Raw genomic sequence first — 17,601 nt, forward strand, 5'->3', positions numbered from 1 at the left:
TCCTTGTGCAGCAAAACCCAGTGTAAGTGGAGCTGTTGATACCAGATTAGCAGTTAATTACAGTTATTCTGGGCCTCATTAATTGTATCAAGTGTCGCCTGTGCTGTAACTCAGGCTGTAATTTAATCAGTAGATGTCTGAGGTAGGTGTCCTCCCTGATGGTCCCATTAATAAAGGATGCAGCTCTGTGGTGTTAGTTGGTTGATTGGTAGTTTTCTCATGTTTTTCTCCAAAATTTGACTTAACATCAAGGTTTTTATAATGTGGTCCAGACTGAGAAGGGATTGGGATTCAGAGAGCTAATCTTCATCGTCCAGAAGGTAACCTGTTGTCTTCTTGGCCGAAAAACAAATCCAACTGCTTTTGTTCCCATGAAAAAGCCTCATTAGCAATAATGCTACTTTTGATTCTAGATTGAGGTCATGTAAGACTGCTTAGCCATGATGTTCTCAGGGGACAGGAGAAAAAGGCAGTGCTGTCAGACCCACTGTGGGCAGAGAGGGTCAGCTCCAGCGGGAAGTCCCCTCTGCAACCCCCTGGGCTGTGCTGTGGGAGTGTGGTGCCCAGCTGTGGCATGGTGTGCAGGCAGTGCAGCTGTGAGCCCAAATCCCTGTGAGATTCCCACTCCATCCCAAGCTGCTTCACATGCTGAGAAGGTTAGAACTGGGGATTTCCCCAGTGCAATTCTGCCACTCCACCAAAGGACTATGTCTGTAGTGGGAACAAAGCACACTTGTGGCATGGTTTTATTCCCAGAGGTCTTAATTTGTATCTGGTCCACACCACTAGCTGTGGATGGGTAGTGGGAGAGTCCTTTTAGATCCTGCCTGTTCAGACTGCTCTGGGTTTGTGTGTGTTGTATATTGAAAGAACCAAAAGCATTTGTTGGTTTGGCATCTTTTGGGTGGGAATGGCATTGCAAGGTGTCTTACTACTGTGTGCAGCAAGGCATTTAGCTGGCTGAAGCAGTTCATCTTATGCTCTCAGCAGCTTTGTTCTTGCAACAAGTGTCACCAGAGTTTCCCTGGTCTGAAGTAGGAGGTGCATTGGACTTACACCTCATTCAGCAATCCTAGAACAGAATTTCAGGATATCCTGAGTTGGAAGGGGCCCAGAAGGCTTATGGAGTCCAACCTGCTGGCCCTTCACAGGACAATCCCAAGAATCACACCATGTGCCTGAGAGCATTGTCCAAATGCTTCTTGAGCTCTGTCAGGCTGGGTGCTGTGACTACTTGCCTGGGGAGCCTGTTCCAGTGTCCAACCACCCTCTGGGTGAAGAACCTTTTTCTAATATCTAACCTAAACCTCCCCTGACACAACTTCATGCTGTTTCATCCTGCTTTAGGACAGGGTGGTCTCTTTTTTTATAGCATTGATTTGGCTTCTCCTGGGACTTCTTATGCTCTATCCCACCTCAGTGGCCACGGGAGGCAGTGGCTGGCACAGACCACTGGAGCTTTCATGCAAACTGTGCTGCTGTCAGAAAGTGCAAGAGGTTTCATTCATTTTAAATAATGAATAATTTTTGATCTTGCTCCTTTTGTTATCCTGCTGATGAAGCAGATGTCTGTAATGAGGCAGATTTCTGTGCTGGCAAACCCCATCCCCAGTCAGACATTGACTTGTATGTGTTGGGGCAGGTCTGAATACCCCTCATGGCTCAGGAGGACTCTCAGTTGATGCTGTTGCTCATTAAACTTCTTACCTTGGTTTTGACATGTAACTGGCTGCAGAAGCTGGGTTGCATTTTAGTGCTCATGCTGTTGGAGCCCATGTGATGAGAAATGGCCCTTGCAGCACATCAAACTGAGAGCAAAGAGGGAACTTTAGGTTGCAGCAGGATTTGTTGCCTATGGTCTCACTCAGCTGTATTGCTAGGGAGAGATATTTAAGAGAAGGAAATGTGCTTGGTTGGCCTTTCTGGGGACACATGTAAGAAGATGCTGCCCTGTGCAGCACAGTTAGCAGGGTGATGGGAGGTAGCTGGCACAGGGTGGGTGTTCGAGCCATCAACAAATATTGTGATGGGCAGGAAGTTACTTTTTATTTTTGGCAGGATCCCTTGAATGCCTCCTGCCTGTGAGTGGGGAAGGAGTTTACTGACCTTTTCATAAGCATCTAATTGCTGAGGGTGAGACTCATATAGGTGCTTTTCTGGGCTTCCTCTATGAGTGTTGAGTCTCACTGGGGGAGGGTATAAAGTCACCAGCTTTGAACCTAATTTAAACACTGAGTTGCTTCAGCTGCTCAGTTGGCGTCTGTGCATCTGTGTGTGGGAGAACCATCCTGGGCAGGGCTCCTCTTACCTCCTGCCTGCAGCTCCAGAGGCCTGAGCCTTGCAGGGTCAGCTGCTGTTGGGTACATTCAGTATCAGTGATGAGTTGCACCCTAGTGTATCAGCAGTGCCTGAGCCTGGATGGTTGGTTCCTTATCCTGTTGGTAGATCTATCCTAGGTGACAATACTGACACAGGAAAAGCTGTGTCTGTGACATTTTTTGGGTTTTAGCAAGCAGCATCCATGCTCTGAATGCAGAGGAGAGCTGAGACCTGACCCAGGAGCCAGCCCAGCCATCAGCCATTAATTAGAGACCAGCTGCTTGATCCTCCCTAGCTAACAGGTTTGGGGGTGTCTGCCATGAAGTTCTCCTCCTCCTGTCTGATTTAAGTCTCTGCTGAAATCAATAGCTCAGTAATTAACCCTGCACTGGGGTTGTCTTGTCTGATGGGAGGTAAGTGGCTTATGAGGCGGCTGTTCAGTTCCCTGTGACAGCTCTGCAGACCTGGGGACATCCATCAGAACTGCTTGCAGTTGCTTTTTGGGCTTCCAGTGCCTTGGGGTGAAGCAAATGCAAAAGTAAAGCTTGGAAAGCCCCTGTGAGGGTAGGATGCAGCCAGCGTGACTTGGGCTGCTGTTCTGGCAAAAATCTCTTTGCAACACAACACTATGCAGAAAAATACGTGATTTGAGAAGTCCCTCTCCACTGGGAGCTTTTAGGGGAAAAGGGAAGTGGCTGGGGCAGAGATTTGCCTCTCGTTTGTGTTGCAGAAGGTGAAGAGGAGGAAAAAAATCCTCCCAGCACAGCTCTCAGCTTGCTGTTTCCTACCTGGTGCCAAGGACGAGATGTTTGTCTCCCAGCAGACGTTGCTGACAACTGGAAGCCGCCACGTGTGCCGGAGCCTGAGCCAAGAGGAAGTCTCCCAGCCGTTCCGACTGGGCTGGGCTGAGCTGGGCAGGGAAGAGGCTGCAGGACCCACTGGCTGCTGCACTCCCTGCCTGGGTCACACTGATCTCCCTCTACAGAAACCTGGGGCTGTTTTAGCAGATGGTTCGAGGTGGTGTGACACCTATATGTCCTTCTGGATGCTCTTGAACCTAGGGCACCTTCTGCCCAGGCCACCCCTGCTCAGACGCCTGAAGGATGTGATGGCAATGAGGTGGTTGATTGTTCCACCTCTAGCCATGTTGTCTTCTTGTTCCTTGTGCTCTTACTTTGCTTGTTGTCTCATGTTGTCTTCTGGTGACGTGTGCTTTGGGCCTTCCTGAGTGGTGTTTGGATGGCAGAGCAGGGCTCTTCTCCAATGTAACTAAACATATGGAAAATATGGATAACAGCAGTGATGGGCCCTGGCCCACGTAGGTTCCCACACCCCTCCTTCACTCAGTTGCCAACCCCCTGAGGGGTGGCTGCTTGACAGGTGGAGAAATTGGTCCAGGTTTTCATGTCTAGCGACACAAAGCAGGTGGAAAGGAGAGGGGAAGGCAGCTGGGGCTACTGGAGGGAGACTGAGAAACTTTGTGGGGAGAAGGAGCAGGGCTGTGATGCCAGAGAAAGGAAGGTGTGGAAAGGGGACAAGGCAGATAGCCCTTGCAGGTAGCAAGGAAGGAAGCATCTTTGCAATGCCTTTTCCACCACTGACAGGCATGAGTTGTTAATGCGCCTGGTGGGGACTGCTCTCTTGGTGACTTTCTTTCCTTATGTAATTTTTCCATGCAATCTGAAAGCCCAAGTGGTCTTAAAATACCAGCTCTTTCCCTGGTGCAGGTTTGAAAGTGCACCCACGATTTTAACTTGGCATTCTGCTCCCCTTTATCAAGCTATAGGTTTCCTGGGTTGTGCACCAGATGTCCTCAGGAGGTGCTCTGGCAGGAGTAACACCATATCTGGGGCAGTTATGAGCCCTGTGGAAGAGACTAGGACTGAGGAAATGATGCAGATCAGCTCAGGCAAAGTTAAGAGCTGGCAAAGAGTGTTTGCAGTAAATGGATGCATTCCTATGTTGCTTCCAGTGAAGTGGTAGCTCATGGAAGTCTTTCTAATTCCGACAGTAAAAGGTCCAGGCAGACTCCAGCAAGGTCCTGAAAGTGTTATCTACTGCCTAGTCCAACCACATGTTAGATGATTGGTCTAATGGTTGGGTTTTTGGAGTTTCAGAGATGTCTGTGTTTGATGGAGGTAGATGTAGGAAGGGAATGCTGAAGGGCTGGCGATAGCTTGGGCTTGAAAATGCAAAGGAACAGAAGGGGTTGTAGCAGCTCAAAGAAGAAAGCAGCATTTCTCCAGCGTTGCCATTGATGTGGGACTCAGGGGATAAGCCAGAAGCAGATGGGGACTACCCAGGTGCCCATCAGACTGGGCTGGACCCCTCAGCCCTGCTTGGCACCCACACTATCCTGTTGCTTCCTACTGCTGCATAAAAACAAACCATAAATAGCTGGCGGTGGAAGGGGAAGGAACTGGATATAAGGTGAATGAGCTGATCATAAAGCCTGAGTAATCTCTTTTTCACATGTGCCTGGTGATGAATGAGCGTTTGTTCAGGCCAGGGAAGTGACACCTCCCCTGCCTGGGGGACAGCAGGCAGGAGCCCGTTGCTCTGCTGTGGTGCCAGCCAGGGCTTAACCTCTGAGCCTGCAGGAACATCTTGTCCGGGGCATCAGCCTGCCCTCACCAAACCAGAGCAATCCATAATGCCTTGGCAGCCCCTTCTGCTGCTGAAAGAGATTTACTGTCCAGTGCTGACTCGTGTTAATTACTGCCACCTCTTAGGCGTCTTTATCTGTCTTCCTTTACCCATAGGGATGTTGTCAGTTTGGATAGCTAATCTGGAATTAAGCTGATGATCCATAAAGTAGGGCCACCCTTTGGTCAATAATTCACTGCTGTCACCAGCTTCTTTGTGCTATCAGGAGAGTGACCAGGAAAACTGATTTACTGGCAGCTGAGAGCATCTCCTCTGCAGCCTGTGAAGACAGTAAAGTGGGTCCTGCTGTGCTGATAGACCCCAAGTGATGCATGGTAGGGATTTTTCCTGTTCCAGGAGATGGTGTTTTGAGTGCTAGAATTAAAGACTAAAACATTTTTATGGCTAAGGAGCCCCAGTATAAATTCAGAGCTATGGTTCACAACTTTTGGCACTCACTGCCATGGGTTGGTGTGGAGCCCAAGAGCAGTAATGTCCCAAGAGCAGTGTGTGGGGAGGGAATCCCAGGGCTGTCCCTTGCCCAGAGCAGGCAGGAAGTGCTGCCTGGGGCTTGGTCTGCTGAGTTCCACTCCAGCAGCACAAAACCTGTGATGACTCCAAGGAGGCAGCATGGGAAAATGCAGGACTGTCTTTTAGAGCAGCTGATAAAACAGCCAACATGTCCAACTCATAATTTTTCCAAGCACTGAAAATTACTTCTGCAGCTCCAGAGCCTGCTTCCACTTTATTAACATTTGATTAGTGATCACACTTTGTTCTGCTGAGCTTGAAATAGGAGTTCAATTAGGAACAGGTTTCTTCTCTGCCACGTCTCTGCTGCCAAGGTGCATCCAACTGGAAGGGCCATAAGGAAAGCACAGTTCATGTGTTCTCCTGCCAAAACAGGCTCTTCTGTCCATGGGCTAACATTGTGTACAGAAGGGCAGTGATGCCTGCCTGTGAGCACAGGCACATGTGTTTGCTCGTGCAAGACAGAAGTACAGATCCCATTATTTACAGATACTTTTAAAGTTTTAAATATCTTTATTTTTAAACGGAGTTTGGTGCTTGGTGCCAGGGAACATTGCGTTTTTCTGTAATGTGTTGCATTTCATTGCCACCCAAGAGGGGGAAAGCTCTCTGTAGCTTGGAAAGAAGCAATCAAAAAATTGATGCTGTTGATGTTGCATTGGGTTTGTGTTGGTGCATGCTTCTGTGCCACCAAGGCCCCTGTCCATAGAATGGATAAACTGAACAGAGCTGCGAAATAGGAATGTGGTGTGAAGGGCACCAACAAATCTCATGAGGGTTGGTTCAATAATAAAGAAAGTATTTGCTAATAAAAGATAATTTTTTCCATGCTATTTCCAGGGCTAATAAGCAGAGGAAGTGGAGAGAATCAATTCTGCTGGTGCATGGTTGTGTATGATCAGGCCACCAAATTCAAAACACATGAGTTTTCAAAAAGTCCACAACTTCAGCCTTATAAAATGGGTTCCTTTCCCCGATTCTTGCCTGTGATCAGATAATGACCTTCGTAAGCAAAACAACCCCAGCTGTATTTCATAATGGGAATATACTTCTGTAGATTGTAATGAGCTGTTAACAGGGAACAGTATCGTGTGAAAATCTGCACGTTTCCCATGATGCTGCCCTGATTTAAAAGCCACATGTAAATTATTTGGTATTGCAGATTTCAAGGTCAGGATTGGCCGTAAGATCTAGTTTTTCTCCCCCAAAACCCCATGTTTTCAGCAGGCTGGAATTTAAAATAGAAAAACCTGACCTGTTGGGAATCTTGGGAGTTGTGTGGGAAGTACCACGGGATCTGCGTCCTGTACCTGTAAGTGTGCGGCCGAAGTGTGGGGCTGGAGTGATGAAAGGGGAAATAACACCTTCGCTCCTCCAAAACTCTTCCTTACGAGGCTTCTGTAGGAAGGCATCCCAGATCTTGCAGATAGTAATGAGTTGGTGGGTTTGGTTGAGTTTTGGAAGGTTTCTAGCAGAGCCAGGGGTTGGTTTTCACTGCTGGGTTCAGTTCCCAGGATTCCTTTCTTGATGCCAAGCAGCACATGGATAACACGGCTGGGGATCCAATGTAATTTCTGCACTGAGGCACTTTTTCTGCTGTATGTGAATACTTGATTATTAAGCATATATTACAATTTTAATATTATTTTAGCTGCAAGTTCAGTCTCCATCCTCTCCAGCTTTTTAGGTTTGATCGTATTCCAGAGGCTTACTAAAAACATGCAAAGAATTTCAGCAAAACTCTATGGAACACTTTTTGTTAAATTCTTTCAGTCATGCAAGCTAAATTAAATGACAGCTCTGTCCACCAAAAGATTACAAATATCAATCAGGCTTCTCCCCTAAACTCATGAAGGAATTAAATGTTTTTCTAAAAGTCTTCTATTTCCCCATAATAATCTCTTTGGCTGTTCTCTTCACTTTACATATTTTTGAAGTGTGTTGAAAGGGATGATTTTTGCCCTAAAGGAGCACAGTGCTTGTAGCTTGCTGACAGTATTTAATCTGAATTTGTGGGCACAATTTTGGGTATTGCTCAAATTGATATTTGCAATACCACAGGCTTAGTTTCTGAACAGAGAAAACAGCTATTAAACTGCAGTCCAAGAAACACGATGCTGAGTTCTTTTCCGAGATGGGAGATTAATGATAAAAAGTATGTTGCAGCTCCCACTGTTTGTGTTAAAATTGGAAAAACAAGACCAGGTGGCTTAGTGGGCTGGTGGGATGGTGAGCTCTGAGTAAAGCAGTTGTAAAGAATGAGGAGTTAAAAAGATTTCAACATACGGTGGCCCGTCCAAGTCCAGCTGAGTCATTACCCTGTGTTGCTGCATCTGTTTTTGTCTGGTCACTGTACAGTTATGAATAATTGTGTAAATCACGCTGGGATGCCCTGGGGAGCTTTCCTTGCAGGAAGGCTCAGCACACCGTTCCCGTCTGCCTTGTTTTTTAAGCTGTGGGGAGACCACAAGACAAGACGAGCAACAAAGATGTGTATGGAGACCAGATGTGGCTGCCCAGTGTCCCTTGGAGCCCCTCGTGCCAGTGCCCTGGCACTGCCAGCCCTACCCATCCAGAGGGTCATGGTTTCCAGAGGCTTATAAATATAAATAAAATATAAATATAAATAAAGCTGAGGGACATCTTATCCATTAGAACTTGTAGTCAGGAGCAAAGGAAGTTTCTTGCTGTGGTGGTTGTACAGATGGAAGATGAATGCCCTGCAGACCCCTTGGAGGTGCATGTGCCCAGACTCTCACAATGAGAGCTCTAGTTTACACTGGGTACGTTACCCTGTAGTTTTACCATTATGGTTTAGCAAAGAAGAGTAGATATGACAGTAAACTCTTACAGCTGGGTGAATTGTGATTAAGTTAAAACTATCTCACTGTTACATACTACTTTAGTGATCACCAGACTGTGTATTTTCCTGCCTTTTACCATGGACTTTAAACCACAGGACATGAATAAACCGTAATGTTAGGGTACAGTCAGCTCTGCTTGCTATTTAAGGATGGGGAATCTATGTTCAGCCCACCAAATATAATTTCATAAAACGTGCAGACCATCAGGGAGGTTGTGGAATGGTTGATGAGTGGGACTATGGCTGCTGCTCCGGACGAAGCTGAGACATTCAGCAGCATTCCTGGGCCTGGATGCGCCAAGGGAGCGAGGTGAGATTCCCACCCCCTGCCTGGTCTCCTGCTAACTGTTACAGTAGTTTTGTGTCATAGGCTTTGTTTCTCCCAGAGCCAGCTGTGAAGTTTGACTAATTGAACCTCCCTGTGGTTGTCAGCAGTTGGGGAGTACGTGGCTGAGGATGGAGTTTTCTCCTGGAACAGGAAAGAGCAGCGTGGCACAGGGATGTCACGTTCCCTCGATCCAAAGTCAGGGCCTGCGTGACGTTTCTCAGAAAGTTCCTCTTTTATTGTGCCTACGAAGGCAGAGAAATTAAGCTGCTAATTTATGGCATGCCAAGGAAAAAAAGTAGTTATACAAGAAATGCTCAGTTATTTTAATGTTTGAAAAGACACAATTGAAAAATCCTGATTTTCCCCTGCCCCCTGCTGAGCTTATTAAATCTGAAAATATCCCAAAGCTTAATTCTCTCCGCCAGAAAGTTCCTCTGCTTTTTTGGGTAAGTCATGAAAGTTGTGCCGCTGGGCTACATGGTGGGGTCTCGTCTGGCTTGCTCTGTGCCTTGGATGCAGAGGAACAAGCATCCTGCAGAGGAGTGAGCATCCTGCTGCTGAGTGGCTGTGGTCCCTTCCACCATGATGGGCTTGGGGTTTTAGTGATGGGCTTGGTTTTTTAGCAATGGATTTGAATTGGTGTGTGTGGTAATTAGCTGCTGCGTGAGGGAGACCCTCATTTCACCTTGAGCTGAGGTACTCTGTGCTGAGGACTGCTGCTATATAGGGCTTCCTTTGGAGAAGTCCAGGGGATGGTGTAAAGGCTCAAGCGCTGGGCATGTTCTTTTCCTGTGCGAGGCCTTTCTCCTGCTACCCTCAGCACTGCACTTGCCCTTTCATTTGTTTGTCATTTTTTCATGATTACACTAGATTCTGGAGAGGTCTAAACAAAACAAAATTCCTGAAAAGTGAACTTAAACAGCCTGAGTCAAAGCCTGTTGAAGGACATGGAAGCACATTCCCGTGATCTCTGGGGCGATGAGCTGCCTTTTGCTGCCCACCATGGGTGTGGGACTAACCCAGCATGGTTCTCACGCTGGGCAGGCTTTGGCACGTGCCAAGGAGAGGTTTGCTGCATTGCTTGATGCAGCTGGGGAACCCAAAGGGGTCTCACATGGAGCCATTTGTTTTTCATTAGGTTATGCTCCTGTAATATAAACACTAAGGTATGTGGACAGTGCTGTGGACAGGGCGAGCCGGATGCCAAAAGCATTCCTCCAAGGCTGTATAAACTTCAGTAGATAAATATTTTAGAAACTGTTTTCTAAGGCTAGCTTAATAGTTTAAAAATATAACCTAGATTCCAGATATTAAAAAATGCCTTGCAAGGCATGCATATTGCTGCAAGAGATGGAACTAACTGAACCCCTGAAGTATGCGGAAAGCTCCCATTTCGCAATATCTTCTCTGTTACTTATCCTTTTCATTATTTTTTTTTTTTTAGCGCTGAGATTAAATTCAAGAAGGCTTTTAACAGCAGAGTGGCAGTGATAGAAATTTTCAGCATATATTAACTGGCTGACTCACACTTTTTCAAAGGGGATCTGGGTTTGTGATGAAATAGCTGGCTGCTTTCAGCAACAGCAAAATCAGAAAAGTCAGCAGGAAGAGGAAGCCGATAGCTTAAAATGTGTCTAATCCCTCCATGTGCCATGATGGGAGTGTGGGGAGCTCCCACCCATGTTTGGAAAGTAGTCCTGACCCTGTGCTCAGGGGAGGCATCCGAGTCCCCATCTCAGGGATGTGCAACCTCTTACCCTTACTTAGGACTCAACTTTAAAACATCATTTAAAAGATGCTTTCAGTTGTGTCACTTGGCTATCCCAAAAACTTTGATTAGCACTCTCTGTGCTTCAAGAGGGAGGAATGAGATTTTTTAGGTTATGTTTGTGGGGTGCCATAAAGACCCAAGAGATCTACCATTTCCTTCCATGTATGTTACTTGTCATATGGGAGATAGTCCCTGAAAGCAGTGAGAATCCCCTGAACAGAGGCTCCTCTTGCTACTGGTTTTTTGCCCCATCTGGCCTAATTTTGGACATGTGTTTTGTAGTGACCCCAGAGCTTTGATGACACTGGGGTCTGTCAGGGCTGGTTGATGCACTGTTGCTCATGCAGTGCTCATGGGGCAGAAGCTGAAGGGCATAAAATGACTCAATGTGGATTTTCCTCCTCCTTTTGTTTCTTTAATTGAGGTTCTGTGTGCACCTTTGTCTGTGAATGAACCTGAGCTCATCAGTGCTTTGGCACAAGGAGTGCGCTGGGGTCTTGTCCCACTGTCCTGGCTCCACTGAGCCCTGTGCCCCTCTTGTCACCCCATGCCTCTGCAAGCATAGGATGGAGCAGCAGGAAGGGTGGAGGGAAGCAGCTGAATGACTGTGGCACCTCGTGTCTTTCAGCTGCTCAGAGGGATGGCTTTGCCCCGCCGAAAAGCTCCAGGCAAAACCCCGGAGGAGGAGGAGGAGAGCGGAGACTGCGACGACGAAGATGACTGTGGCAGAGGCTCTGGGGATGGAGAGCTGCGAGTGAGGAACCAGCTCCGGTTCTTAGCAGGTGATGGGGATGGTGGTACCACAGCAGCTGCCCCTCTGTGCGTTGTAGATTTTGGTGATGGTGTGGGGAGCTGCTCCCTGGGGTCTGCGCAGGTCTGCTTGCTGCAGACACCCCCGATGCCCTCCACAGCCACGGTCCAGAGGCTGATGATGCCCAGCATTGTGCCAACTGACCTCGGTGGCAGCCGAGGCAGCAGCTGGAGAAGGAATGCTACTGCTTTTCCAGGTTGGTTTTGCAGGGGTGTGTTGCAGGCAACCCATCAGAGAGGATTTGAGGCAAGTTGCAAACTTGATGTAGGTCCCAGTCTCACCTTCTTCTCTCCTTCATGCAAACCTGCAGTCATGAGCTTTGAGATGAGCCTTTCAGCTTTCTGGAGGGCATCGGAAAGTTGGGAAGGCTTGCTTAACTGCAGCAAATGATGGGTATTTCTGATCTAAGCTTTAGAAAACTGTGGTAATTTTTTGCAAATAACTTGGGCTCATTTTGGAGAAGTGATTTAGGTACTCAGGAACCTGAAATTGCATTGCTTGCCACTATGAGTCATGTCTTTGGTTGCTTTGAAAATGGCCCTGAGGCACTCCTGGTGCTTTGAGGCTGTGTTATTAATGAGTAGTCCCTGGTCATACATCGGGAGGAGAAAGCAAAGGACCAGTTGAGACTTGGGCAGTCACACGTGCTTGTTGGTGTGTGCCTTCACCTCAACCCACTAACCACTGTCATCCTGCTCCTGGCTCTGTGGAGCTCAGCAGCATCATCTGGTTTGGTTGTGTGAGCAAAACCAGGCTGATAGAGGCTGTGTCCAAGGTGGATGACTGTGCTGGACATGGGTCTGCGGGCTGGAGGCTTGGCCCAATTAATGCTGTGCTATGTGGTGCACTTCGAGAGACCAGACAACTGAACCTGGATAAAATCAGCTTTACAGCTTTGAAGTTTAAGAGGCAAATTTGGGCTCCTAAACGAAGCACAGATGTTTATAAATTCCCTTCCATTGGTCTGGGATAATTAAAATATCCTTAATGAAGTGAGAGCTGAAATATTAAATGCCAGTCTTATATCAAAGATTATTGACACATTATGTAAAGTGCATAAAATACATATATTCAAATATTGACCAAGGGAAATAAAAGACTTTTTAAGTCCTCCAGTCCAAGTCTGAAAGAGAAATACAGAATTCAGAGAAGAATAAAATATACTTTATTTCATCCAAGAACTAAATATCAAAGTGTAGGTTAAAGAAATACAGGTGATTCACAGTGTCCTGTGTCGAGAGCTGAGATACGTGTTTCATTTTCCGTGATCTTTGTGTCACACCTTGATGCTATTTTTTAATGTGTTTCTAATTTCCTCTTAAAACCTTCCCCATAATATCATCAGTGATCTCTGAAGCCGGATATATAATCCTTTCTGCCTTTTTCTGTCTCTCTAGGCTAGTTTAATCACTGTATTGATCTCCCTGACAACTTGCTCGTCTGGCAACTTAGACCCCTCCCTCTTGTCACTGTGGTGCATGAACATGTAGCAGGAAAAGAGGACTAATCCTCCCTTCTTCCCTGTGCTGCTCTGCTGGAGAGTGTTTGTTGCTGCCTTTGCTACAGGATGGGTAAATATTAACTTTAGGGCAGCAGTGTCTTTGGGGCATGGTGTTCCTGGCAAGTTAACTTTCAGGTTGCTGAGTGTGAGGTTTGTCCAGCACAGCTTGAAGGCACTGACTGAGCTCAGAGGGCATGAGCTGTGCCATCAGGGAGACCTTCTGGTTTTTCTTGCTTGCCCATGCCATAATTCTCTTTTTTTTGTGTTTTGCTTTAGAGCAGAAAGGTGAAGCTGATCTGACAGTGACAGAATCCTATTTGGTTGGTATTGGATATAAACTGTGACTCTGTTCAAGTTTTATGTTGGAAACCAGCCCAGGAAAAGTTGCTGATGGTGTGGAAATACTCACTTTCAACATTTTTGAGAATGATATTTCTTTTTACTTTGAAAGAATATTTTTCAATTAAATTTTTTTCCCATCATACCACATGTACATAGCAAGAAATAAAAGGGACCAGAAACCATTCCACATTCCCCCCCTTTCCACAATTTCTAAATTTTAGGGTAGCATGCCTATTTGAAATTATGCCAGGCTTTGAATCTGGAAATAGTTTGCAAAATGAACTTTTACATTTAATGTGGCTTTATCTCTCTCCTTCCCAAGGTAGTTACCCTGTAATAGAGGCAGAAAGAACTGGGAGTGGCTGTGGTTTTATCCCATGCTGGATGCTCTGCAGTGTTAAGGCAGGAACGTGGCTGGCTGGCTGGGGGAGTCTGTGTCAGGGCAGTGGTCAAACCCAAACCCCCTCTCTGGGCATGTTTGAGTGCCTTTGCTGACCCTCAGAGGTTTGCAGTCAGGGAATGCAGTTTGGGGTTTTGCTTTCCTTTTCTTAGATGCTTTGTTCAGCTTAGGAGGAAATTTCCTTGGCCCCAGGAGGGCAGTGGAGAACTCCTGCCTTCCAAAGGGTTTCCTAAGCCTTGCAGATGGACTAGGTGATGCCTTGGGGAGGAGGAGAGGTGAATGCCTTGGGCTGGCACCGAGTTTGGCTGTCAGTTGAGTGAAAACATTAGCAAAGCTCTCAGGTCTTTGCATCTCTTGGATGCAGTGGGAATTTCTCCTGCTCCCCAGTGTGGGTGCTGCTGGTCCTACCAGCTAACTACAAACATCTGCTGAGTCCTGGCCTCACTGAGATGTTCCCTCAGAAGGTCTTGGAAATAAGGAGATGAAAAAAAGAGCAAAAGGAAAAAAAAGAGTCAGTCTCAAATACAGACTAGTTTTGATTTATCGCCTGTTGTATAAAATGTAACCTTTGTTTCCTATTTATAATGAGCCTGTAATAACTGGACAGTCAACTTGAACTTTAATGATTTAAACATACTTGTAAACTGTCAAGTCAAAACTTTGTGAGTGACTATAAACATATGTTGGTGAGCCCTATATGCTAATAAATTCATTATTATGTTGCCCCAGTGGGAAACACGGAGATGGCAGGCTTTTTTTTATGATAGGTCTTTTATTGTTTGTCACATCTGCAACACATTAAGGGTTTTGAAGGCAGATGATGTTTACAATAAGGGGGAGGACTGAAAACCTCCCAGCTCAGAGAAGAGTGCATCCTGTTTGTCAATGGAGTACCGATGGAGCCGGCACCCTGGCCATGCAGCTATAAAAATAGAGCTGTGTACATACACACACATGTATTTTTGCCACACCAATGGCAGATCATGTCTGCGAATTAATTATAGTATTTTCCCCCAAATTATGAGTCAGTGCAAATGTCTTCCAGGCTCTACGACACAAACATGTGCTCACAGCCCACTGGGATCAGTCATCCTGCATCCTTTGGGGCACCCAAAGCAAACAGAGCCCAGGGTGGCTGATGCTTTGCTGATGCTCCAGCCAGCCACCCATTAATTAGCTCACCTCTGGTGTGCTCACTCCAGATGCCACTTACAACCAACAAGGTCGTTGCCAGGAAGCCTGGATATAAAATGTGGGTGCTGGAGAGGCTCCTGTGCCATGTGGGCAGCTTTATCAAGTGCTGGGGGAGAGAAGGTGCAGGCTTTTTGGGGGGTTTACTAAGCTGGTGTGGTCCAGCTCAGCTATGTGTGTAGGCTGTGCCCTGGGCATCTCACAAGATTTTCTGGGAGGAAAATATCTCTTTTAGTAGCTGAAGCACCCAGGGAATGTTCTGAGCAAACCAGCAACTGTGGGGGAAGGGTTTGGGAGGCTGAGGGGAAGATTTACCCTTCCAAAATATCTCTGTTAGGCAGTAACAAAAGTTGTCTTGGGAACAGATGGATTTGGCAGAATTAAGTAGAAATAGTTTGTCCTGGGACGGGAAGTTGGCCCCATCCCATGAGATATGTAAGGATAGATGTGTGCAATAAAGATATATAAAGATGGCTCTGGAAGTTTGTGTGTGTAAAAGAGCTCCCCTGCCTGGCTGCTCCTGCTGCATAACCTGCAGGTAGTTTTTCCTCTCTGCTCTCCCTTGGTTATTCCTAAGGGGAGAAGGAAGCCCTGAGTTTTCTTGCACCCTGCCCATTTGCTGCCAGACCCACTGGCTGGGCGGGACTCCTGTGTGGGTTTGCAGCGATTCACACAGCACCCAGGTGCTTTGTGAAAGATCAGCACGATGTCCCCCTTGATTTACCCAGATCTGTAACTCTTTAGTAAGTTCTGGCTTGCTTTGCCTCTGATTTATCCTCTTGGCAGGGCTTTTTCGAGTGCTCTCATCAAATGGCTGGTTTGAGTATCACCTCTGGGCTGGCCGAGCATGGCCTCTTCCCAGGTGGAAAAGCTATTTGTTTGTAACCCCTTCATATATGTTACAAAGGTGTTGATGCTTCCAAATGGGAATATAGGGACCTTGTAGAGCAGGTGAGGTCTCCAGCAGCCACCTTTCCAGAGAGAAGGGGCTGCTGTCTTTGTGTGCTGGCTGTGCCCTGTGTGGGCACAGAGTTGGACCCCCATCTTTTCTGCCTCACACCGTGTTTTTGGAAGCTGCTCTGAACACCATGAGTTGCAACTTTCATCCTATTCTGCTTTTAAATGTCTCCAAATGTCCCAATAAGCATTTCATGTTTTAGGGGTCTCAGTGCTGAGATGTCATTCCTCTCCTCACCCCGTTTTCTCACAGGTTTATTATTTTAGGAGGGTGCCGTCAATCGGAGCTCCTTTCCTGAGCAGGGAACAGGAGATGTCTCTGCTACAGTGACATTTAAATTGCTTTTTCATGGGGTGCAAAAGCCTGCTCATTTTGGGGATCAAGCAGGGGTTTCCTTGCTGAGGTGGCTGTGTATGGCAGTGGGTGAGGCCAGACAGGGTCTCTTTGGGTGCTGCCCTCCTGGTTTCTGCAGCTTGTTCCTGTGGGAGAAGTTCCTTAGGAGTGAGTATTTGTATTGAAAAAGGGGACACTCCCAACCTGGGAGGAGTGATGAGAGTCTGCTGGGGCTCACACCATGCATGTGCTGAGAGACAGACCAACATTTGTTAAAATATTTACAAGATCATATATTCCCATCCTTTATCATAGTGATTGCTGCTTTGCCAATGCCTCCAGTGTGTCCTTATCCCAGCACCTGTATCTGCTGCTCTGCTCCATTTAGTGCTGGGTCTTGGGATGTTCACCCCTCTGCTGAGACAGATGTTTTGAAATACCCAATTGACTTCTAAAAATACTCCTTCCATAGGTGAGAGATGTCTCCATCTGTGTGGGTTTTGCTGACAGTGCAGGGCCACGTGGCTGTTGTCCCTTCCTGCTGTACAGCCTGCAGGCTTGGATTGTCCTACTGACAAATATCATGTGTACAGTATCAATATTTACTGTGTGTGGTTCTGCTTAGCCTTCAGCAGAGGTGCCCTGTTTTTGGCTCAGGCAGTGGGGTGAGCCGGGTCAGATTGACACAGCATCCTTCTGATGGGTTTTTCTATTCTGCTAAAAGCTTGAAGACTTTTAACTAAAATTTTTTATAGCAGCAATTTACTTTTTTTTTTTTTTTTGACTACTTTTTTTTTCCAAAGAGGGTGCTGTTGAATGCTCGACTGAAACAAGGATAACAGAAACATGCTGTTTTACAAGACATCCTGTCACAGGGTGAAAAAATGACAAGGCCAAGTGTCAGCTAGATTATCCTGATGGAAGAGCTGGAATTGTACCAACTAAAACAGTGCAATAGCTTGATTATTGCTTTTATATTTCAAGTGTTTGTGTTTGTTGAGTTTTTCTTTTAATGAAGATTTGGTTGAAAGTCAAGAATTCTTTGTCACTGTCCAAATACAAGCTGAAAGATGGGAGTCACATGTAGCAGTTGGCTGATTCTCTAATTGAGTGGCAAGTTCATTAACTTCTGACGTCAGCAAAAAATGATTTTTTTTTTTATTGACAGACTGGGAAAATTATTGGTGGTGTTCAGAGATGAGTTTGTTTATAGCATCCTATAAACTGTTTCTGCTGCTGTGACTCTTCCAGGTCTCACACTGTATACAGTGTGTATGTTTTGAAGAGTTCTTGTAACCTCTGTGCTGTGAGTTCTTCCAAAGAAACACTAAGTTCTGCCACTGAAGAACCAATAAGTCATCTATCAGAATTTGTACTTTGAGAAAAACCACATATCTGCAAAAAACATCTGTGAAATCAGCAAGTAAATCCACTGGATATATTAATCCCATGCTCCTATTTTTCTGGTTTCAATTTTACTTCGATTTTTAAATGTTTTTTAACTTTTTCAGTGTTGTGCTTACAGATTCAAGTCCCTCTGGGCAATTTGTATCTTGTATTTTTATGACCTGACTTCCACTGCCTCAGTCCATTCTGATTCAAAGCAA

At 46.2% G+C, this 17,601-nt stretch overlaps 1 protein-coding gene across 2 annotated transcripts in view; it reads left to right on the top strand.

Annotated features, from left to right (window-relative positions):
* The window catches only part of GPC3 (glypican 3), a 145,799-nt gene that overhangs the window by 107,583 nt on the left and 20,615 nt on the right, over window positions 1-17,601 (top strand). For both annotated transcript variants that reach the window (XM_027645516.1, XM_027645517.1), the window contains exon 7: window positions 11,087-11,240. In XM_027645516.1, coding sequence (XP_027501317.1) covers window positions 11,087-11,240 — 154 coding nt within the window. The remainder of the gene's footprint in view (window positions 1-11,086; window positions 11,241-17,601) is intronic.

The sequence above is a fragment of the Corapipo altera genome, unplaced genomic scaffold (genome assembly GCF_003945725.1).
Source record: "Corapipo altera isolate COAL_440 unplaced genomic scaffold, ASM394572v1 65, whole genome shotgun sequence".
Classification (NCBI taxonomy): Eukaryota; Metazoa; Chordata; class Aves; order Passeriformes; family Pipridae; genus Corapipo; species Corapipo altera.